We start from the raw sequence: 18,588 nt of genomic DNA, 5'->3' as shown, positions 1-18,588 counted from the left end.
GTTGGGAGGGCCGGGATTGCTTTCTTGGGACCAGGCTGAGCTCGCCGTGCCTCTCCTGGCACAAAGCTCCCTGTTCTGGTCCGGTGCTCACCTTCTGCTCTGCCTGCCTCACTGTGCGTATCAGGTCTTCTGTGCAAAAGCGTGCCTCGCTGTTACCTTCCACAAATTCACAGAGACCATTGGCAAATAACTGTACAAGAGGAAAGAGCATGGTCTCGTTAGGGCAGAAAGGAGGGAACCATTCCTTGGAGGAAGGTGCCAGGAGCTACGAGGGAACTCACCGCACAAAACGGATGGTAATAAAATCCACAGTTCTTTTCTTTGTTCCCGAGGAAGCTCAAGTCCTCCTCCACTTGGTCACAGAGCACACATGCTGGAGAGGAGAGAGTAACAGCAGTGAGCGCACCTTGCCGGGCCAGGTGCCCCAGGGGCTGCTCTGTGCTTGCCGTGCCAGCTGAGGGGCAGGGCCGGAGGCCGTGGAGGGGAAGGGGCAGTGCAGGCCCAGCGGTGCCAGCAGGCAGCCATAGCCCAACCGCGGCCCCCTGGCCAAGGAGCAGAGGGGCCCTGCCCATGGCGCCTGAGGAGTCCCTGCGTGCCCCTGCCTCCCTCTCCGCCGCAGGCAGACCCCCAGCACCCCTCTGCCCAGCGGCAGGGAGCTGCGTGCAGGGATACTTGGCTCTCACCAGGCTCCCTCAAGACAGCAGCCTCCTGTGTCTCCACGCACACCGTGCGCGTTGACGGCAACCACTTGCAGAGTGTCTGTCCCATCAGTGCTGGGCTTTCTCCTCTGCGTGCCAACCTATGGGAGAAGCGGGACGAGGCTGAGTTCACAGTTCAGGCCCCCGAGCGCTGGGGAACCCTCCTCCCTCAGCAGCCTCAGGCAGCCCCTTCCTCCTTGCTCACCTCACCAAGTCGCACTGAGCTCCGCCTGAGCCCCACAGCCTTGGCTCTGCTCACACCCCATGCGTCATAATGGCTGTTCCGTGCCACCCTCTATGACGCCATCACACGTCACAGGGGTGAGGGCACCCAAGCAGGAGGGCGGCGGCTCCTGCAGCCAGCGCAGAGTGAGGGGCCCGGTGCCGGACGCAGCCCCGCAGGAACCCGGCGTGCTGGTGCTGCTGAAGGCACTGGGCCACACATCCAGCCTCCTGGCCCCACCTGAATGCTCTCGGGCCTGTGGCTCCATCAGTATCCCAGTCAAGTGTTTCCATGTTCCCGTGATGTTCTCGAGGCTTTACTTTGTGGTTGTTTGCGGCTGATTACCTCTCGTTGCAATAAATGGTTCCATTCACAGAATCACGGAATCTCTCTGGTTGGCAAAGACCTCTAAGATCACCAAGTGCCACCGTCCACCCCCGCAGCTGCGCGCTGCCCACGTCCCTCAGTGCCACATCCCCACGGTTCTGGAACACTTCCATGGACGCTGACTCCTGCAGCTCCCCGGGCGGCTGTGCCAGTGCCCGACCACTCTTTCAGAAGAGATGTTCTTCCTAACATCCAACGGGGACCTCCCCTGGGGCAATGTGAAGCCATTCCCTCTCGTCCCATCGCTGTGACCCTGGAGAAGAGGTTGACCCCCCACCTCGCTACAACCTCCTTTTAGGGAGCTGTAGGGAGCGACGAGGCCTCCCCTCAGCCTCGTGTGGACTGAACGGTCCTACATCCCTCGTCTGCTCCTCACGTGGCTGTGCTCCAGACCCCCAGCAGCTCTGGTGCCCTTCCATGGACGCACTCCAGGGCCTTGATGTCTTTCCCTTAGAGAGGAACCCAAAACTGAAGACAGTATTTGAGGTGCGGCCTCACCGGTCCCGGCTATGTGGGGATGATCACCTCAGTGCTCCTGCTGGCTGTGCTGCTTCTGACATAAGCCTGAATGCCATTTGTCCTCTTGGCTGCCTGGGCCCGCTGCTGCCCCACGTTCAGCTGGCTGTCGACTACCACCGCCAGGTCCTTTTCCAGCGCTCAGCTTTCCCCAGGCCTGTAGTGCTGCATGGCGTTGTTGTGGCCAAAGTGCGGGACCCGGCTCCTTGGTCTTGTTGGACCTCTTCCAATTGGCCTCAGCCCAGCGATCCAGCCTATCTGGATCCCTCTGTAGGGCCTTCTTGCCCTCAAGCCAATCAACACCTCTTCCCAACTTGGCATCTCCCGCAGGCTTACTTTGAGTGAGGGTGCACTCAATCCCTTCGTCCAGACCGTCAATAAAGATATTAAACAGGACTGCCCTCAATACTGACCCCTGGAGAGCACCTCTTGTGACTCTTCCTCATCACTGGGAATGCCAGTTAGGCACCAAGGCAGTGGAAAATGCCCACGCCCGCTCCAAAAATAACGCCTCCCCTTTATTGGCATGGAAACAATAGCAGGCATAAAGAGCACAATAACACTAGGTAATAGAGCACGTTCTTAGCTACAAAACACATTTTATCAATACAGCCTCCACCATTAGCTGTGCATCTTCAGCAGCGATGATCAACAGTCTGCATGCTACGCTCGTCATAAACCGCACCACCAACATGACGCACTGTTGCTGCCGTCACTGCTGAAACGCACCACCCACCACCTCAGTGCGCTCACAGCCGCTGCTTCGTCTGCATCAATGTTCAGCAAGCGTTGATGAACGTCAGTAGGCGCCTTTTTTCTGCATGCATGAATTCAGTGACACACATTTGAAGGAACTCTCAGTTTTATTGTGATGGACTCTGATGACTTCAGACAGCGCGAGGCGCTGGTACATGGCTGCTCCTATGGCATCACTGGGGCCGGCTGTTGATGTTCCGGGCCCGTCGTGGTACCCGGGAGCGGCTTCGCCCCTGGGCTGGCCCTCGCCGGCTGGACCGGCTCCTGCAGCGTCTTCGGGGCTGGCTGCGGGTCTCTGCAGCCTGACGTTTGAGAGGCGAGCGGCTTCGAGTCTGGGCTCGCCCTGGCTGCCTGGACATGCTGCTCTCAGGCACCTGGGATCTGCGATCTGGCCCCGATGGTGCCTGGCTGGTGGTGCCGGAGCTGCTGCTCTCCTGTCCCGCAGAGACTGGGGCTGGCTCCAGTCCCTGCTGGCTGGCGGTGTTGGGGCCAGCGCTGTCCAAATTGGTGCTGGAGGCTGCAGGGGGAGACAGGAAGGTGAGCGGGACAGATCTCCAGCCCCGGGGTGGGACAGGCTCCCATCCCCCCTGGGCCAAAGGGACTGGAACAAGGCCTCGCCTGGCCCCAGCCCAGCAGCACGCGGCTGTTTGCCTCTTACCGGTGCCCTCTCCAGCACAGGTGTTGCACTCCCAGCTGGTGGTGCTCTGACTCAGGTTGGAGCAGCAGCGATGGGTCCCTTGTGCAGCACAGGAGCTGCAGAGGAGCAGCTGCCAGGGCCTGGGAAACCAACGGGTTGTGGCCGTGAGGACAAAGTGACCTGAGCCAGGGAGTGCCCGGCACAGCTCTGGTGCTCAGTCTGTGCTGCCCCAGCCTGTGGTGAGGCTGCGATCCCATGCAGAGCCCCAGAGGGCTGCTGAGGTAACTCACCCCTCTCTCTCTGCCTGCTCCCTGCCATGTGGGTAAAGGCAGTTGCTGGCATCGCAGCGCTGGTGTCGAACTCCCAGTGATGCATAGGCATTGTTGTCCTCCCATGTTGGTCTTCTGCCAGAGAAGGGAGGGAATGTGATGAGCACTCACTGCCCCAGGACTAAAACATATCCGTGGAATCCCTCCCCATCCACCCTAACCCCTGTTCCAGATTCCCAATGATGCTGAGGCCCATGTTAATGGCTGCAAAGGGCCAGCCCTGCCAGTACAGTCCCTTGCCGAGGACAGCTCATGTGCTCTCACATCTCAAGAGCTGGCTGAAAGACACCAACCTGAATGGGATTCGGATCCCCATAGTGAGCATATCTGGAATAAACCAGTCCCTGTCTCTGCAGAGGGGGCACTGGAAGCAATAGATACCAGCACGCATGGCCTGTTCCTGCAGCAGAAACACGAGCAGTGTGAGCGTGAGCCGGGCCTGGTGCTGCTGAGCGCCTGCGGTGCCCACGGGATGAGGGAAGGGGAGGGCTCCTACCTGGATGCAGGCCCGGTGGAACCACGAGTGTTGGCAGGATGGGCACACCATGGTGCTGTACGACCTGCTGTCCCCCACGGGCTCCATGCAGATGATGCAGGTCGTGTCCTGCGCCGGCGCTGCCTCCACTGCCTGCTGCGGGCGGTGCTCCCAGCAGAAGGACCTGGAGGAAGATGGGAGGGATGGGCAAGGTGAGAAGTGCTGCGAGGAGGGCAGAGGAACAGGAAGGAGCCCCAGGCCTTGGCTCTGGCTCTGTCAGGCTGCTGGGAGGTGTCACAGTGCGTTCCTCACTGCTTTGACTGGTCCTGACAGCAGAGGTTGGAGACCCACGGGTGACACCTGGCAGCTCTTACCTGAACTCTCCAATGTACTGGGTGACACACTGACCCTCCAAGGCGCAGGGGAGATGGAAGCTGTGGTGACAGCCTGACTCTGCGCAGGTGATGGTGGCCCCCGAATTGCCACAAACGAAGCAGAGCTGGAAAAGCAGAGAGGCCCCCATCAGCAGCAGGCTCAGGGCCTACGCAGCGGGCCCCACACCTCTGGGCAGGGCACAGGGTGCGGGCAGGGCTGGGTGGCACTCTGCAGAGCTGCCTGGTGAACAGGGCTCGTCTGCAAGAGCAGGACTTTCTCCTGGGGTTGGTTGGAAGGGCCGGGATTGCTTCCTTGGGACCAGGCTGAGCTCGCCGTGCCTCTCCTGGCACAAAGCTCCCTGTTCCAATTCAGTGCTCACCGTCTGCTCTGCCTGCCTCACTGTGCGTATCATGTCTTCTGCATAAAAACTTGCATTTCTGTTATCTTTTCCTGGTTGACAAAGACCATTGGCAAATACCTGTACAAGGAGAAAGACCTTGTTAGGGCAGAAAGGAGGGAACCATTCCTTGGTGGACGGTGGCAGAAGGGAACTCACCACGCAAAAAGTATGGAAGTAGAACCCATCATCCTCATGTTTGTGCCCATGTATGATCGAGTCCTCATCAACTCGGCCACAGAGCACGCATGCTGGAGAGGAGAGAGTAACAGCAGTGAGCACCTTGCGGGGCCAGGTGCCCCCGGGGGCTGCCCCAGGGGCTGCTCTGTGCCGGCCGTGCCAGCTGAGGGGCAGGGCCGGAGGCCGTGGAGGGGAAGGGGCAGTGCAGGCCCAGCGGTGCCAGCAGGCAGCCATAGCCCAACTGCAGCCCCCTGGCCAAGGAGCAGAGGGGCCCTGCCCGCGGAGGCTGGGGAGCCCCTGCGTGCCCCCACCTCCCCTCTCCGCCGCAGGCAGACCCCCAGCACCCCTCTGCCCAGCGGCAGGGAGCTGCGTGCAGGGATACTTGGCTCTCACCAGGCTCCCTCGAGCCGGCGGCCTCCTGTGTCCCCTCGGACATCGTGTGCATCAACAGTGAGCACTTGCAGAGTGTCTGTCCCAGCAACACCAGGCTTTCTCCTCTGCGTGCCAACCTATGGGAGAAGCGGGACGAGGCTGAGTTCGCAGCTCAGGTCCCCGAGCGCTGGGGAACCCTCCTCCCTCGGCAACCTAAGGCAGCCCCTTCCTCCCTGCTCACCTCACCAAGTCGCACTGAGCTTGGCCTGAGCCCCGCAGCCTTGGCTCTGCTCCACACCCCATGCATCACAATGGCTGCTCTGTGCCACCTGCTGTGGAAACCATCCCCACGCTTCTGGAACACCTCCATGGACGCTGACTCCCGCAGCTCTCCAGGCAGCTGTGCCAGTGTTTAACCGCTCTTTCAGCAGAGATGTTCTTCCTAATATCCAACGGTGACCTCCTGTGGTGAAACATGAGGCCATTCCCTCTCATCCCATTGCTGTTACCTGGGAGAAGAGGTTGACCCCCCACCTCGCTACAACCTCCTTTCAGGGAGTTATATGGAGTGATGAGGGCTCCCCTGTGCCTTATTTCATCAGTGGCGTTAGTATTGCAATGCAAACAATTGCCTGCACCTGTTGGTACCCGCACATTCTCATTAAAGATGTTAGGAGTGACAGTAAATCAGCATAAGCATGTCATTTTTGTATGACTGTTCCTAATCTGTGGTCTGTATTTCTCTGGCAAGCAAAGGAGCAGCAAACGTGTGTCTTAAACCTTGGGTTGCTATAGGCCAGGAGCAGCAGTGTTGGTGTGCGTGTCCTCTAATACAAGCGAGTGCTGCTCCTGCGAGGTTTCTTCTCTGTATGCGGCAGGGAGCAGTCTTCCATTGGCAAAAACGGTGTGACTGTCCACCACAACAGTGAGGCTGAGGCAGAGATGCACAGAGGTGAGCCATGACCTCCTAGGAGGACAGGTGCACCCAAATACACTCATGTCACCTAAACCCTCAGGTTTGGGGCTCAGGGTCTCCTTTTTCATGACCGAATCCTTGTTGCCAGGACCCTGAGCCTCTGTTTTGGATCCAAAGATGTCACTGTATTGCTTACACTCTCATTTGGATGTCCCAGGCTGTCATCTTCAGGGTGCAATGCCTTAGTTTTAGGGCTTATCGTTTGTTTCATTTTAAGATGCAAAACCACCTTCAGAGGCTCCCAGTGCTTTCCTCAGGAGAAAAGCCCCTTTTTTTTGAGCTCCCAAATCCTCCTTCTTGGAGCCAAGGCCTGAAGTTTAGGGCTGAAAGCCTTTCAAGAACCAAACACACATTTTGAGGGATCAAAGCATCATTTGAGGGATCCATCCCTTGAGGTGAAGAGTCCACATAACCGGTTCTAAGTGCTAAGACTCCATGTTGAGGCGCAGACCGTAGTCTCTGGGCACAAAGCCTCTTCTCAGGCTCCAAATCATTTTCCTGTAGACCTGTAGTGCTCTGAGACTCTTCTGGAGTGCCCATTGTCCCTCCTGTTGGACCAAAGCTGCTGCTTTGAGTTTAGAGAACCATTCTTGGTTCTCATTCTTTTCGGACCCAACATGTCCTTGATGGCCTCAAGCCCCTTTTTGAGGGCCCAAAATTGCATGTTGGGGACCAAAGTCTGATTTTTAGGGCTCAAAGCCTCTTTTGGGGATCAAACTGCCATTTTGAGAGCTCAAAGCATCACTTCAGGGCATCCAAAGCCATTGTTTTATTGCCTAAACCTCCATCACTTTTTTTAATGGCCAAAGCCTGATTTGCACAGCCCTAAACTTCAGGCTCATGTATTGAGCCAGCACAGGAGGAGATGCACGAGGAGCAGAGCTGAGTAGAAGGCAGGAGGAGATGCACAAGTAGCAGAGCTGAACAGAGGGCAGGAAGAGATGCAGGGAGGAGTAGGAGCTTTCCAGGGTGCTCAGCTGTCTGCCTGGGACGAGCGCCACCAATGCCACACACTGCGGAGCCTGGAGAAGAGCTGCCAAAAGCTGAAGCCTGAGGGTGGTGGTGGCCTTGTTTCTCTCAGGATCCGTGCTGTCTGAAGGGACTGCAAAGAGATGGATCCACTGGGGTCTTGCAGCACACTGTGAAGGCCTGAGATAACAGAGGAACAGAGGCCCGATGACAGCCGTGTACCTGCAGGGCGCCCAGCTCTCCCCTCCGGCAGGAGGGAGCAGGGGACAGGCACATCACCTGCTGGCTGCCCCGACATCCCACTCCTTGGCTCACCTTGGTAGATGTACTCTCTCTCAGCCTGCTGCTGATCCCTCTTGTGCTGCCCTAAGAGTCCTGGTGACAAACAGCCCCATCAGCAACCCCAGCTTCTGCCTGGGTGCAGCTGGGGAAAGGGGAACCTCAGTTCTGTGGCTCACCAAGGAACCTCACGGCCTCCCGCCGCAGGGGCTCCTGCGGGCTCTGCAGGTAAAGCAGGCTCTGGCCCAGGTAGTCCTGTGCTGCACTCTTCCTCCTCTCCACCAGCTGGAGAGAGAAGGGCACGGGGTCAGCGCAGAGCGGACCTGACCCTGACCTGGGATGTGGGAATGTGCATACCATGCACTCGCCGATCTGCCAGAACTGTGCCACCTCTGCCAGGTGCTCCAGCCGCCTCCAGTGCAGGAACCGTGCGGCACCGAGGAAGGCTTTCTGGGAGGCCTGCCGAACAGCTGAGATGGCACCGCAGCCCAAACAGCAGCGGAGCCCTCATCTCCCAGAGCCCCTCCGCAGGGAGGATGCAGCAGCAGGGGATGACGCTGCCGTGGGCTGCAGTACCCCTGTGCTTGGAGGGCAGCACAGGGGCAGCATCGCCCTCCCCCAAATGAACGCAATTCCCACCTTGGCCACGCTCTCTTCCTCATCGTGCAGGTGCAGATACAGCGGGACCAGGCTCCTGTACACCTCCTTCCGCATCTTCCTCTTTTCTCTGCCCTCCACAAAGCTCAGCGTGTCAAGGAAGAGGTGGATGGAGAGCTGACGCACCGTGCCGGACTCCTGCAGAGGAGGAGAGAAGGATGTGGGTACCGACAGCTCCAAGCCTACAGCGAGCAGGGCCAGCACGGCCAGCGTGGGGATGCTGGGGTCACTGCCACATCCCTAGCAAGCCGGGCTCCCCGCTCCCCTTACGTCCTCAAAGAGCGCTGGGAGATTGCTGGCCAGCTCCAGAGCCACGAGGCTGAGCTTCCCCCTCTCCAGGAGCCGCAGCAGGCTGCTGAGCACTGGCAGGGCCATGGCACGGGCACCGCTGTCTGCGTCCTGCAGCTGCTCCGTGATGCACGGCAGCAGGCCGAGCATCTTCCTCGCCTGGGGGAAAAACGCCCCTTTCTTTTGGTACAACAGAGACCACTGCTGGGGCAGAACCACTCCAGCTGCAGCCTCCCTACCGGCTTGTCACCGTGGGGTGCTGGCAGGCAGGGCAGTCCTGCACAGCCCGAGGGCAGCGGGCCACGAGAGGATGGGCAGAGAGCTGCTCCTGCTCACCGTGTCCTGCCTCTTGCTGAGCTGCAGGATGCCCCTGAGCACCAGCTGCTGCGTGCCCACACTCTGGCTCTGCAGGTAGGTGCTGAAGAGGCTCACGACGCGGTGCAGCTCTTCGCTGAGGTCCACACACTCCAACATCTGCAGCACATGCAGCTCTTAGTGCTGAATCCCACCACCAGCTCGGGGAAAGGACAGCAGGGCACGGCCAAGCCTGCCCCCAGGGGAGGCAGCAGGGCTGGTGCAGAGGTCCCGCAGCCCCACATTCGCTGCTTCTGCAGCTGTTGCTCACCTCAACGAGGAAGACCATGGCCACCATCTCCCAGGAGCAGAACTTGGTGCTGAGCAGCTCAACCAGCTGGTGGAAGATGGGGTCACGCAGAGCACCTGGCAGCTCCCTCATCACCCTGGCAGGGATAAGAAGGCACCATCAGCCCTGAGCCGGGTGGGCACAGCTCTCCTGGCTGTGTTCTGCTCCCACAGTGCCCCAGGGGCCACAGGCTCTGGTGTTGTGGCAGCACTTGGTCTGAGAACTGCGGACCCCCCATGACACCACAAGGAAGGGCTCTCACCTGGCCACCACCTGCACCCCCTGCAGGTGGGTCACAGTGCTGAGAAGCGCGTCCCAGCCACCCTGCTCCTCGATGGCCTCCATCTGCTTCTGGAGGCCCACGCCGCAGAGCAGCACCTTCAAGGACTGCACCGCAGCCCTGCAGGTGGAGAAGGGTGTGAGTCACATTGGGAGCCCAGCACCGGGTCCCTGGATGCAGCGGGGGGATGGGGATGTGGCACCTGATGGGAGTGAGATGGTGCTGCTGGTGCACCTCCCAGAAGATTTCCACCTCCTGCAGTGTCAGCTCCATGGTGAAGGACACTTGCAAGAGGAGAGCCAGGAAGAGCTGGGGGAAAATGGCCTCAGCCTCCTTCAGGACAAGAGGCAGCTGGATTATCTCAGGCAGGATCCTTGCTGCCTGCAGAAAGCACACAGACACCGTCCTTGCCCTGTCCCCCAGGTTTCCAGCCCACCTCGAGAGGCGTGGGGATGGAGTGAAAAATGGGGAGGGAGACCCCCAGAGCACCAGGCAGGTCTAGGGGTGCATCCCCGTGCCCAGGGCAGGAACCAGGCTTGGGGGTGGACAGGGAAGGGGAGCAAGGACTCAGGCTGAGCTGGATGAGTGAGGAACTCACAGCCAGGGCGAGTACACGTGGCCAGTCCTCGATGGATGGGGACGTGTGCCTCAGGGAATGGTTTGTGAGCACTCGGAGCAGCTCCTGCAGCACCTTCTCCACGGCCGGGGACTCTGAGAGCATTTCCCTCCACATGGTGATGGTGACACTGTGGGTCCCCAGGGCTGTCAGCGTGGCTGCCCCCACCTGGCTGATGGCTGTAGGGTGGGGAGGGGAGAGGAGCCCTGAGGGCTGCGGGCCCCATACCTGGTGCAGGTGGGGGAGCAGCCCAGCAGGCTGCTAACCATCTCCCTGGGGTATTTGCTGGCCAGCACGAGCAGGGCCCTGCCCAGGCTTTCTAGAGCCGGCTGGGCTGTGATGGAAGGCAGGCTGCTGTAGATCACCTTCACGATCTTTCGCACCTGGAGGGGGACACGGGTGAGAATGGGATGGCACTGGAGCAGGGCCCTGCTGCCAACCCAGCTGCTGCCTGCTGGCCAAGGGTGGTGCCAGTGCCAGGGCTGGAGCAGAGCCCCGAGGTCTGGAGCCTTGGCAGCAGCAGGTTCCCACCTGCCCTGAAGGGAAATGAGCCTCTGCTGTGAGCACATCCACCATGTGGGCAGCCAGCTCGGTGCTGTGGAGGCTCGGCACTGTCATGCTCTCGATGGCTGTGAGGAAGACATTGACCCTTTCAGGATACAGGAGGTATTTCAGAAGGACCTGCGGGAGGAAGGAGAGAAGGAACAACTCATCCCCTGCATGTCTGCTTGTCTGTGCTGGTGCCTCAGTAGAGCTGGGAGCAGGGGTTGGGCTGGGTGATGCCTGGGGTACAGAGCAGGAGGGCCCTACATGCACCAGGGCTGCTCGGGGACAGTGCCTGCACTCTTCCTGACGCTGCAGGCCTGGGTTCTCCTGTGGGCTCAGGGTTTGCTCTTTGTACCTCAAAGATATTTCTGGCATTGTTCTCTTGGGAAACCTCCTGGAGGAGCAAAATTTGCTGGCCCTCCCAAAGTTGTGGTTTCTTGGGATCCTTCTGCCACATCCACATTCCTGGAGAGGAGCACACACAATGTCAGTGAGGGGCCTGGGCACCTGGGGGTCAGGAGGGACCCAACACAACTCCTCTCACTTTGGGAGGTGATGAAAATGAAAAGCTGATGGACAGCCTTCATCGCCTCATCTCTGGTCCTCCCATCCTGTGCTGCAGCTCCACAGATGAGGTGTTCAGACAGTTTCCCCAGCACAGGGAAGCGTTGGTTCTCTGTGCACTGATGCCGGAGCACCACAGCTCCTGTGAAGCAGGAGCACACCTGGGGAGAGAGGCAGCAGAGGTGCACGGCTGAGCGGGGCAGCTGGGCCCAGCCCAGGCTCTGTGCAAGCCTGGAGACAGATGGGCTCCAGCTGGGGAGACAGGATGGGGTGCTGGAGCTGTGTGCACCAGGGCTCCCTACCTCGGGCAAGGGGCAGGTGTTGCTGAAGGCGAGCAGCCTGGCAATGCACGCCATGGCCCTCTCCTCCACAGCTGCCAGCTGGCACGTGGTGAAGGGCAGCAGGAGCTGTGGAGAGAAAAGCTGCCGCTGTGCCCACAGCACGGGGCACTGGTCCTTCCGCTCACTCCCCGGCTGCAGTGGGAGTGGGTGGTTGCATCCCTGTCCTGCTGCAGCCCCGCCATCTTTCTGCTGCTCCCCACCCATCCCTCTAACCCCACAAGGGTCGGCCTCAGGTCGGTACCCCCTGCCCGCAGCAGGCCCTGGTGGGGACCTCACGTGGATCCCCCCTTCATGGCCTTGAACCGTCCCTGCAAATCCCAGCCTTGGCACAGCCAGACCTCCAAGATGTTCTGCAGCTCCATGAGGACAGAGGTGCCGGCGCTGCCCACCAACACCTGCAGCAGGCGGTGCAGGGCTTCCATGGTCTGCAAGGAGGACAGGGGTCAGGGCGGCCTTCCCTGCTGCATCCTGCTGGCAGCAGGGGGGCATCCTGGGTGGTGATGCCAGGGAAGCGTCCCCGGGGCCCAGCCTGTGAGCACCTCCATGTAGAGTGCAGCATCCCGGTCCTGTGTGTCCTCGTGGCGAGGGAGGTGGAGGACGCTGCCGAGGCAGGCCCGCAGGAGGCTGCTCTTCCGCTCCTCTGGAAGCAGCCACGCTCTGCTGCGAGGGGAGAGAGGGCAGAGGCGTGATGCTCTGCTCGGCACCCTGTGCCCCGCTGCCTGCCCTGCTCAGGGCCCCCAGCTGGGAGCAGTGCCACCACGTTGGCCAAAGCTGGGCTGGGGCCGTACCTCATGGCGGCGATGGCGTTCATGGCCTGCTGCCGCAGCTCCGTGTCCAGGCGCTCGGCGGGCTCCTCCTGCAGCAGCTCCTGAGGGCATGGTGATACGGGATGGGATGAGGCAGTGTGCCCTCCTTGGTGGGAAGAGCCCAGGCACCCTATTGCAGCACCCCCCAGTTACTGGGGCTCCCCAGCGACCCCGCAGTGGGAAGGGCTGTGCCCACCTGTGGCCCTGCAGTGCTCCCCTTACCTCAATGCACTGCGCCACCTCCAGCGGGCAGACGCACAGCCGGTAATGCGCACCGCTGTCCTCGAGGGCAGCTTCGCAGATGGTGCAGATGGAGGCCAGAAAGCTCAGCTTCTGTGCCTCTGCCTGAGACAGGGAGGGGAGGGACAGGTGCTGGCATCGGGGGACCCCGGACCCTCTCGGCACGGCCGGGCAGGGGCAGCCAGGGAAGCACAGAGTGCTCACTACCTGGGGTCTGCACATGCAGCAGGCACGGATGCAGCTCAGGGGATCCTCCTGCTGTGGCGACATGTCCGAGGCAGAAGGACCCTCACCTGAGTCTGAGAGCCCCTGCAAGGGCTGCACCTCATACACCTCGTCGGGCCCCTGCTGGGCCCTGGGGGTGCGGAGTGCCCTAGGCCTCTCCGACCAGGCCTCTTGGGGTTGGCTTGGGGTTCTCTGTTCCATCCTGCAGCAAGGGAACAGCAGCAGGTGTGGCTTCTGCTCCAGCCCTTCCTTAATGTGGAAAGGCCCACAGCGACAGGGCAGGGATGTCCCATCACTGTGCCCAGCCCAAGCCCCACTCAGGATCCATCCTCTAGCCCCAGACTCCCCCAGCCCTGCTGTGGGTCCCCCACACTGCCCAAGGATCCCAACATGGGCCTGCAGATGCCCCTTCCCATACTGAAGGACTCCCCCTGCCCCAGCTGCCCCCAGTCCCCCGCCCACCCCATCCTCTTGGTGCCAGCCCCACTCTGGATTCCCAGCTCTCAGTTCCGGTGTCAGGGAGGGCCCAGGCTGCAGGGAGCTGCTTGGCAGTGGGGCAGGCAGGCTCGGCTGGGCTTCTTTTGCAGAGGAGAGCAGCCCAGCAGCCTGAAGTAACCCCACATGGCCCAGCAGTGTCGGGATACTGCCATGCTGCGTGCCCTGCTGTGGTGCAGAGCATTCCCTTCTCCCCGCCATGGCCTGTGGCCATCCTCATCCCTGGGCAGTTTTGTCTGGAAGGAGCCCTCGACTTCACCCTGTGCCTGTGCCACAGATGCAGTGTCTGGGTCTGCGAGTCCTGCTCGGGGCCCTCAGCCCATCCGCGGCTGCTGGGTGGCGGGGCACTGCTGGAAGCACTGCTGTCCCAAGCCCCTCTCAGGAATGCAGCCATCTCCTCCTCATGCCAGCGCCGGCGCCGGGCAGTCCACCTTTGCTGAGCTCTGTGCCCACACTGCACGCAAGCCGTTTTCAAGCTGGGCTGTGGGCTAGTTAAATGCGACTAACAGAAGGGAAAACGACTGAGAACGACAACTCTGTGTGAGCTGCGGAACGGATCTCCAGCCTGAAACGGCTGAAGAGCGTTGCAGTTCTCCTGCAGTGACCTGTGAGGTACACAGATCTCCCGATAACATCGAAGCACCCTGGAAAAGAGCCCGGCAGCGTCTCCCTGCCTCGCACTCACCTCCCAGCACAGCTGAGAGCACAGTGCTGGCGCTCAGAAACGCCGCTCTGTCCGGCGGTCTTCTGGCAATCCATGGACGTGGGAGAGCTTTCCCCGCCACTCCTCTTCACCCCTGCGGAGCAAGCGATAGTGCAAAGGAGTGACGGGGGCTGCCACGTCCTGCTGCAGCCCTCAGCCCCGGGTCCCGTCCAGTTCTGACCCCTGTCCAAGCACACCGGGATCACCACATCCACAGCTCTTGGCAGGTACGTGTGAGCTTGTCTGGATGAACTTCTCTCCTGCTGTTTGGTTGCTGAGCTCTAAGCGCTCTGCAACCGCAGTTCTGAGCGTTCCCTGACTTCTTCTGTCTCTCTTGTGGCTCTTCTTCAGTGCCCTCCTTGTACCTCACCCTGCTTACAGGTTCAGCCACCCGTAACAATCCACCACCACGGCTGTGGGCAGTTTGGCTGCAGGATGGGAAGGTTGTGAGTCCCGCTCTCCCACGCGGAACACATCTTCCTGTCCTCGGACTGTTAAATAAAAACCAACCGTCCGGTGGCTCATAATCCTTCGGTAGCGTCTGGAAGGGAGCACTGCACAGGTCCCAAAGAGCTTCCAACGCGTGTCTTATCACCTTAACTGCTTTCCTGATCTGTAAACAGCAGCTCTCAAAAACTAATTGCCCAACCCGTGGAATCCATTGTCCTTCCCCCCTCCCTGCCCAGGTTGTTCTGCGTTTGGGCAGCAAAGTGGCTCCTGGCCCAGACTCCAGCCATGCAGGGGAATGAGTTAACACGTTCATGTTGCTTTCTACTTTATGCAGACAGATCTCCTTCATGCATGCAATTGCAATGCTCCTAATTGGCCACTGAGGAAGCAGGGCTAGCTATGCTATGAAGATCCTTTCCCAAACATGGGGTATGCCGGGATGGTAGAGCACAACGTGTTATGGATCTTAAGTACATCAATCTCTGCCACTAGTATGGTTACTTTCATCTCTAATTCTGCTGCTGGTTGAAGTGCGGTTGTGAAGCAAGCATAGCAGAGGCTTCACTGAACCCAATGAGGGTTCATGGTTTGTGGCTGCTCTGTAGCCATCCTGCACATATGTCCTGTGCTAAAGCCAGAGGGTCGTCCCCAGCAGACAAACTGAGGGTAGGGGCCAACAACCTCAACACCAGAGAAGAGAAAACAGAGCAGCAGCAGCTGGCAGGAGGCCTGAGTGCATGGGGCAGGCAGGGCTGGGCTCTTAGCAAGCGCTCTTGACCAAAAAGTCAAAACAATGCCCCCAAAAAGTAGAGCTAGTTATAGACAAAAGCAAAGCAGACATCGGTCTCGCCCAGCTCTGTGTCCCAGCTGCTCCTGTGGCACAGCGAGGTCACCCCTGTCTCTTTGGAGTGGCAAAAATTGGGTTGTGTCTCCCTTAAGGATAAGCCAAGAATCATCTGCAATAAAGGCTGACCCTGTGGTGCCTTCTCCTTGCAGTTTCCAAAGCACCGCGGGGAGCAGGGCAGTCCTGGCCAGCCACAGGACTTATTTTCCACTAAGGAAGGTGAGGATGTGATTTTTTTTTTTTGCCCTGTACCCTCCTTTTGCACTGAGCAAAATGTCCTGGGATGAAGAAAGACCACACGGGTCAGGAAAGGGTCAATGTGTTTTGGGTGGGTGGTTGGGGTGGGCGTGTTTGGCTCCCCTTGTTGCACCTGCAGTAATCAGCAGGCTGGGAAGGAGGGCTTAAAAAGGAGAGAGCCCTCTCTGAGAGGGTGTGGGGTTGGTTTTCTAGGTTGGATTCAGAAGCATGCAGGCAGTAATGTGGTAATGCCTTCCTGTAAGGCTGTGCTTAGCTTGCTGAATGCTCAGTTGCTTTACTGCCTCTCATCCTGGCAAAACAGAACAAGAAAGTTGCGTAACTTCCCAGTTTTTTTTTTTTCCTTGGGACTTGCTGGGAGTTTGCTAATGGATTTTCACAGGTAAGCCAGTAATGCAGGAAAGTGGAGCTGCAGCGGTAGCTTTACCCCTGTGAGGGGGATGTCTGAGCTTTCTGTGCTCTGCAGGGGGGTTTACTGCCTATCTCATGGTCCTTGTAGGAGGTGGCTAAGCAGTGTGAGCCCTGATTGAGCAAGGTTCCCTGCTGTGGGGATTGCCAGGAGAAGCTGGGTGAGCTTTTCTAAGAAGGGATTGCATTTGTTCTTAAATTCCTTACTTGCATCACTGAATCTTCCCTGGACAGGTGTAGTTCAGAGCATCGCGTGCAGAGTTTGGGCTGTTTCAGGTAATGATTAACTTGTCTACCACAAAACTCCCTGCTTTCTCTCCTCTTAGTTCTGGCTTCTTGTGGTGGGGAAAGTAGAAAGCAGCTGGCTGGCTGTTGAGGTGCAGAGTGAAATCCAAGCTGAAAGCTGCAATGCTGCTCTATGAAATAGAGCCACCATAATTTCTCCTCTCTGAGATGAGGCTCCATGGTATGTCCTTGGCTGAGCCTGAAGGGAAAGCTGTGGTTAATGGGACACATCATTTATCCTGAGGCACCTTTCACGGCGTTCCCACCTGTGGCACGGTAAATAGGTTTAGGAGATGTGTGGGAAGAGAACACAGAGTACCTACAGCAGGGCAGGTCTCCTTCTCAGGACGCTGAGCATCAGCACAACAGAGGTATTTGATGGATGCTTTCATCTGGATGTGAAACCAGGGCCTGTCAACTCCCCGTATTGAGATCTACTTTGGAGCTGTGAGCAGAAGGGCTGTGAAGGGTAGGGCTTTGAGAGCACCTCTCCCAAGGCAGCTTGAAACTTCCTACATTGGGCTCTGCTGGACAGGAATGGTAGAGCCAAGTGCGGAAGTGCTTGTGGTTATGAGAGGCAATTAGGGCATGTCAATGAATAATGCATGTGCAGCTTAGGAAGGCTGGATGACATCTGTTTTATTTTTGTACCGTTAATTGAGAGTGATTGTAGGACAAAACAGCACAACGGGAAGGTGGGGAGATCTGGGGCAGATCATCAGAACGTGGATGCTCACCAGCAGTGCTTCCTGTCTGTTAAGCTGTAGAAACCTCAGGAAGAGGGACTGCACAATTGACCTGGACAGCTCCTGATCCATGTACCTCATAGGAACACAATTCAGACTGTCAGTGACACAAACGTTTACAGAGAGCAGAGGGTAAAGCTGCTGCTTGCACATCTGATGGCCTTTCCTGTACTGAGATAGTGGCTGCCTTGCTTTTCTGAGTGTAAGTTATGGGATATTCATCGGCTCTATTAGTGCCTAGAAGCAAAGCCAAGCTGTTCCTTGGGTGTGCTGGTGCCTTGGGGTGCTGGGCCCAGATGGAAAATGACTTGGTTTTGCTCATACTTACCACGATTCCCTGCATGTGGGTGTACAGCTGTGGCATGAGAAGTCAGGTGGGAAATGATCTGCTTTATGGACATGATGGATCTCCCTTTGGGCCTGTACGTTGCTTGGGTTCTCAAGAGCCAGAGGGACTGTGTCAGGATGGAGCTGTGCTCCGCATACCTCTGCTTTGGTCTTCCCAGATGTCCAGCTAGGGGAATGTCCCCATGTGTGGATGCCCACCCAGCTCAGTGCAAAGCCTACTGCAGGTGAGCAGTGGTATTCACTCAAGCAAAGGCTGTAAGGGAGGGGCAGGGGGCATGCTGCTGTCCTGTACCAACCAGGCCTTCAGCTGTGCTCAGCAGCGAACCACTGGCTCAGGGAACCACCAGGGACTTGACCTCCAGTCAAGTTTCATGGGAAACACAATCATAGAATGGCTTAGGTTGGAGGGAGCCTTAAAGATCATTGAGCTCCAACCCCCTGCCGTGGCCTCCCAGCTCAGGCTGCCTGGGGCACCTCCAGGGATGGCACCCACAGCTCTGGGCAGTGCTGCCAGTGCCTCACTGCCCTCTGAGTGAAGAATTTACCCTTAACGTCTCACCTAAATCCCCATTCTTGTAGTTTAAAGCCATTCCCTTTTGTCCTTTTACTATCAGTGTAAGAAGTCACTCTCCCTCCTACCTGTAAGCTCCACTCAGGCAATGGAAGGTCACAGTGAGGTCTCCCCAGAGCCTTCTCTTCTCTATGCTGACCACCCCCAGCTCCCTCAGCCTGTCTCCATAGGAGAGGTGCTCCAACCTTCTGAGCATCTTCATGGCCTCCTCTGGTTCTGCTCCAACAGCCCCACATCCCTCCTTTACTGGGACTCCCAGACCTGGAAGCAGTGCTCCAGGTGGGGCGTCATGAGGGTAAAGCAGAGGGGGACAATCCCCTCCCTGCCTGCTGCCCCCCTCTGCTGATGCAGCCCGGGATGCTGTTGGCCTTCCAGGCTGTGAGCACACCCTGCTGGCTCGTGTCCAGCTTCTCGTCCCCCAGGACACCCACATCCTTCTCTGCAGGGCTGCTCTCGGGTTCTTCTCCCACTCTGTACTCACACCTGGCATTGCCCCCAGCTCAAAGCACCACACCTTGTCCTTGTTGAACCTCATTAGGTTCTCTTGTGCCCACTTCTCAAGCTCGTCCAGGTCCCTGTGGATGGCATCCCTTCTGTTCCATCAGCTGCACCGCTCAGCTCGGTGTCACCCATGTGTGCTGAGGGTGCACTCGATCCCACAGTCCACGTTGCTGATAAAGAACCACTGAGCCCGCCCAGAGCCATTAT

The 18,588-nt window shown here is 58.7% G+C and overlaps 3 protein-coding genes across 3 annotated transcripts; all 3 read right to left on the bottom strand.

Annotated features, from left to right (window-relative positions):
• Positions 1-2,753: 2,753 nt before the first annotated feature.
• LOC121106637 (PHD finger protein 7-like) lies at positions 2,754-4,867 on the bottom strand. Its single transcript, XM_040646565.1, has 7 exons — positions 4,776-4,867; positions 4,396-4,520; positions 4,043-4,205; positions 3,840-3,946; positions 3,508-3,621; positions 3,239-3,357; positions 2,754-3,097 (listed from the first exon to the last, which is right to left on the bottom strand). The coding sequence occupies exons 1-7, from the start codon at positions 4,806-4,808 to the stop codon at positions 2,754-2,756; spliced, it is 1,005 nt and encodes a 334-aa protein (XP_040502499.1). The 5' UTR covers positions 4,809-4,867.
• Positions 4,868-7,731: 2,864 nt separating this feature from the next.
• On the bottom strand, positions 7,732-10,691 carry LOC112529939 (maestro heat-like repeat-containing protein family member 6). Its single transcript, XM_040646775.1, has 11 exons — positions 10,585-10,691; positions 10,282-10,436; positions 10,036-10,183; positions 9,640-9,818; positions 9,420-9,557; positions 9,140-9,254; positions 8,851-8,988; positions 8,497-8,673; positions 8,209-8,364; positions 7,927-8,028; positions 7,732-7,854 (listed from the first exon to the last, which is right to left on the bottom strand). Exons 1-11 carry the CDS (start codon positions 10,669-10,671, stop codon positions 7,732-7,734), a joined length of 1,518 nt encoding a protein of 505 aa, XP_040502709.1. The 5' UTR covers positions 10,672-10,691.
• A 104-nt stretch (positions 10,692-10,795) lies between these two features.
• On the bottom strand, positions 10,796-13,052 carry LOC415934. Its single transcript, XM_040646561.1, has 8 exons — positions 12,758-13,052; positions 12,533-12,655; positions 12,293-12,372; positions 12,044-12,164; positions 11,843-11,929; positions 11,466-11,570; positions 11,144-11,324; positions 10,796-11,064 (listed from the first exon to the last, which is right to left on the bottom strand). The coding sequence occupies exons 1-8, from the start codon at positions 12,974-12,976 to the stop codon at positions 10,799-10,801; spliced, it is 1,182 nt and encodes a 393-aa protein (XP_040502495.1). The 5' UTR covers positions 12,977-13,052; the 3' UTR covers positions 10,796-10,798.
• Positions 13,053-18,588: the final 5,536 nt, after the last annotated feature.

The sequence above is a fragment of the Gallus gallus genome, chromosome 12 (assembly GCF_016699485.2).
Source record: "Gallus gallus isolate bGalGal1 chromosome 12, bGalGal1.mat.broiler.GRCg7b, whole genome shotgun sequence".
Classification (NCBI taxonomy): Eukaryota; Metazoa; Chordata; class Aves; order Galliformes; family Phasianidae; genus Gallus; species Gallus gallus.
This window is presented reverse-complemented; position numbering and strand designations above follow the sequence as displayed.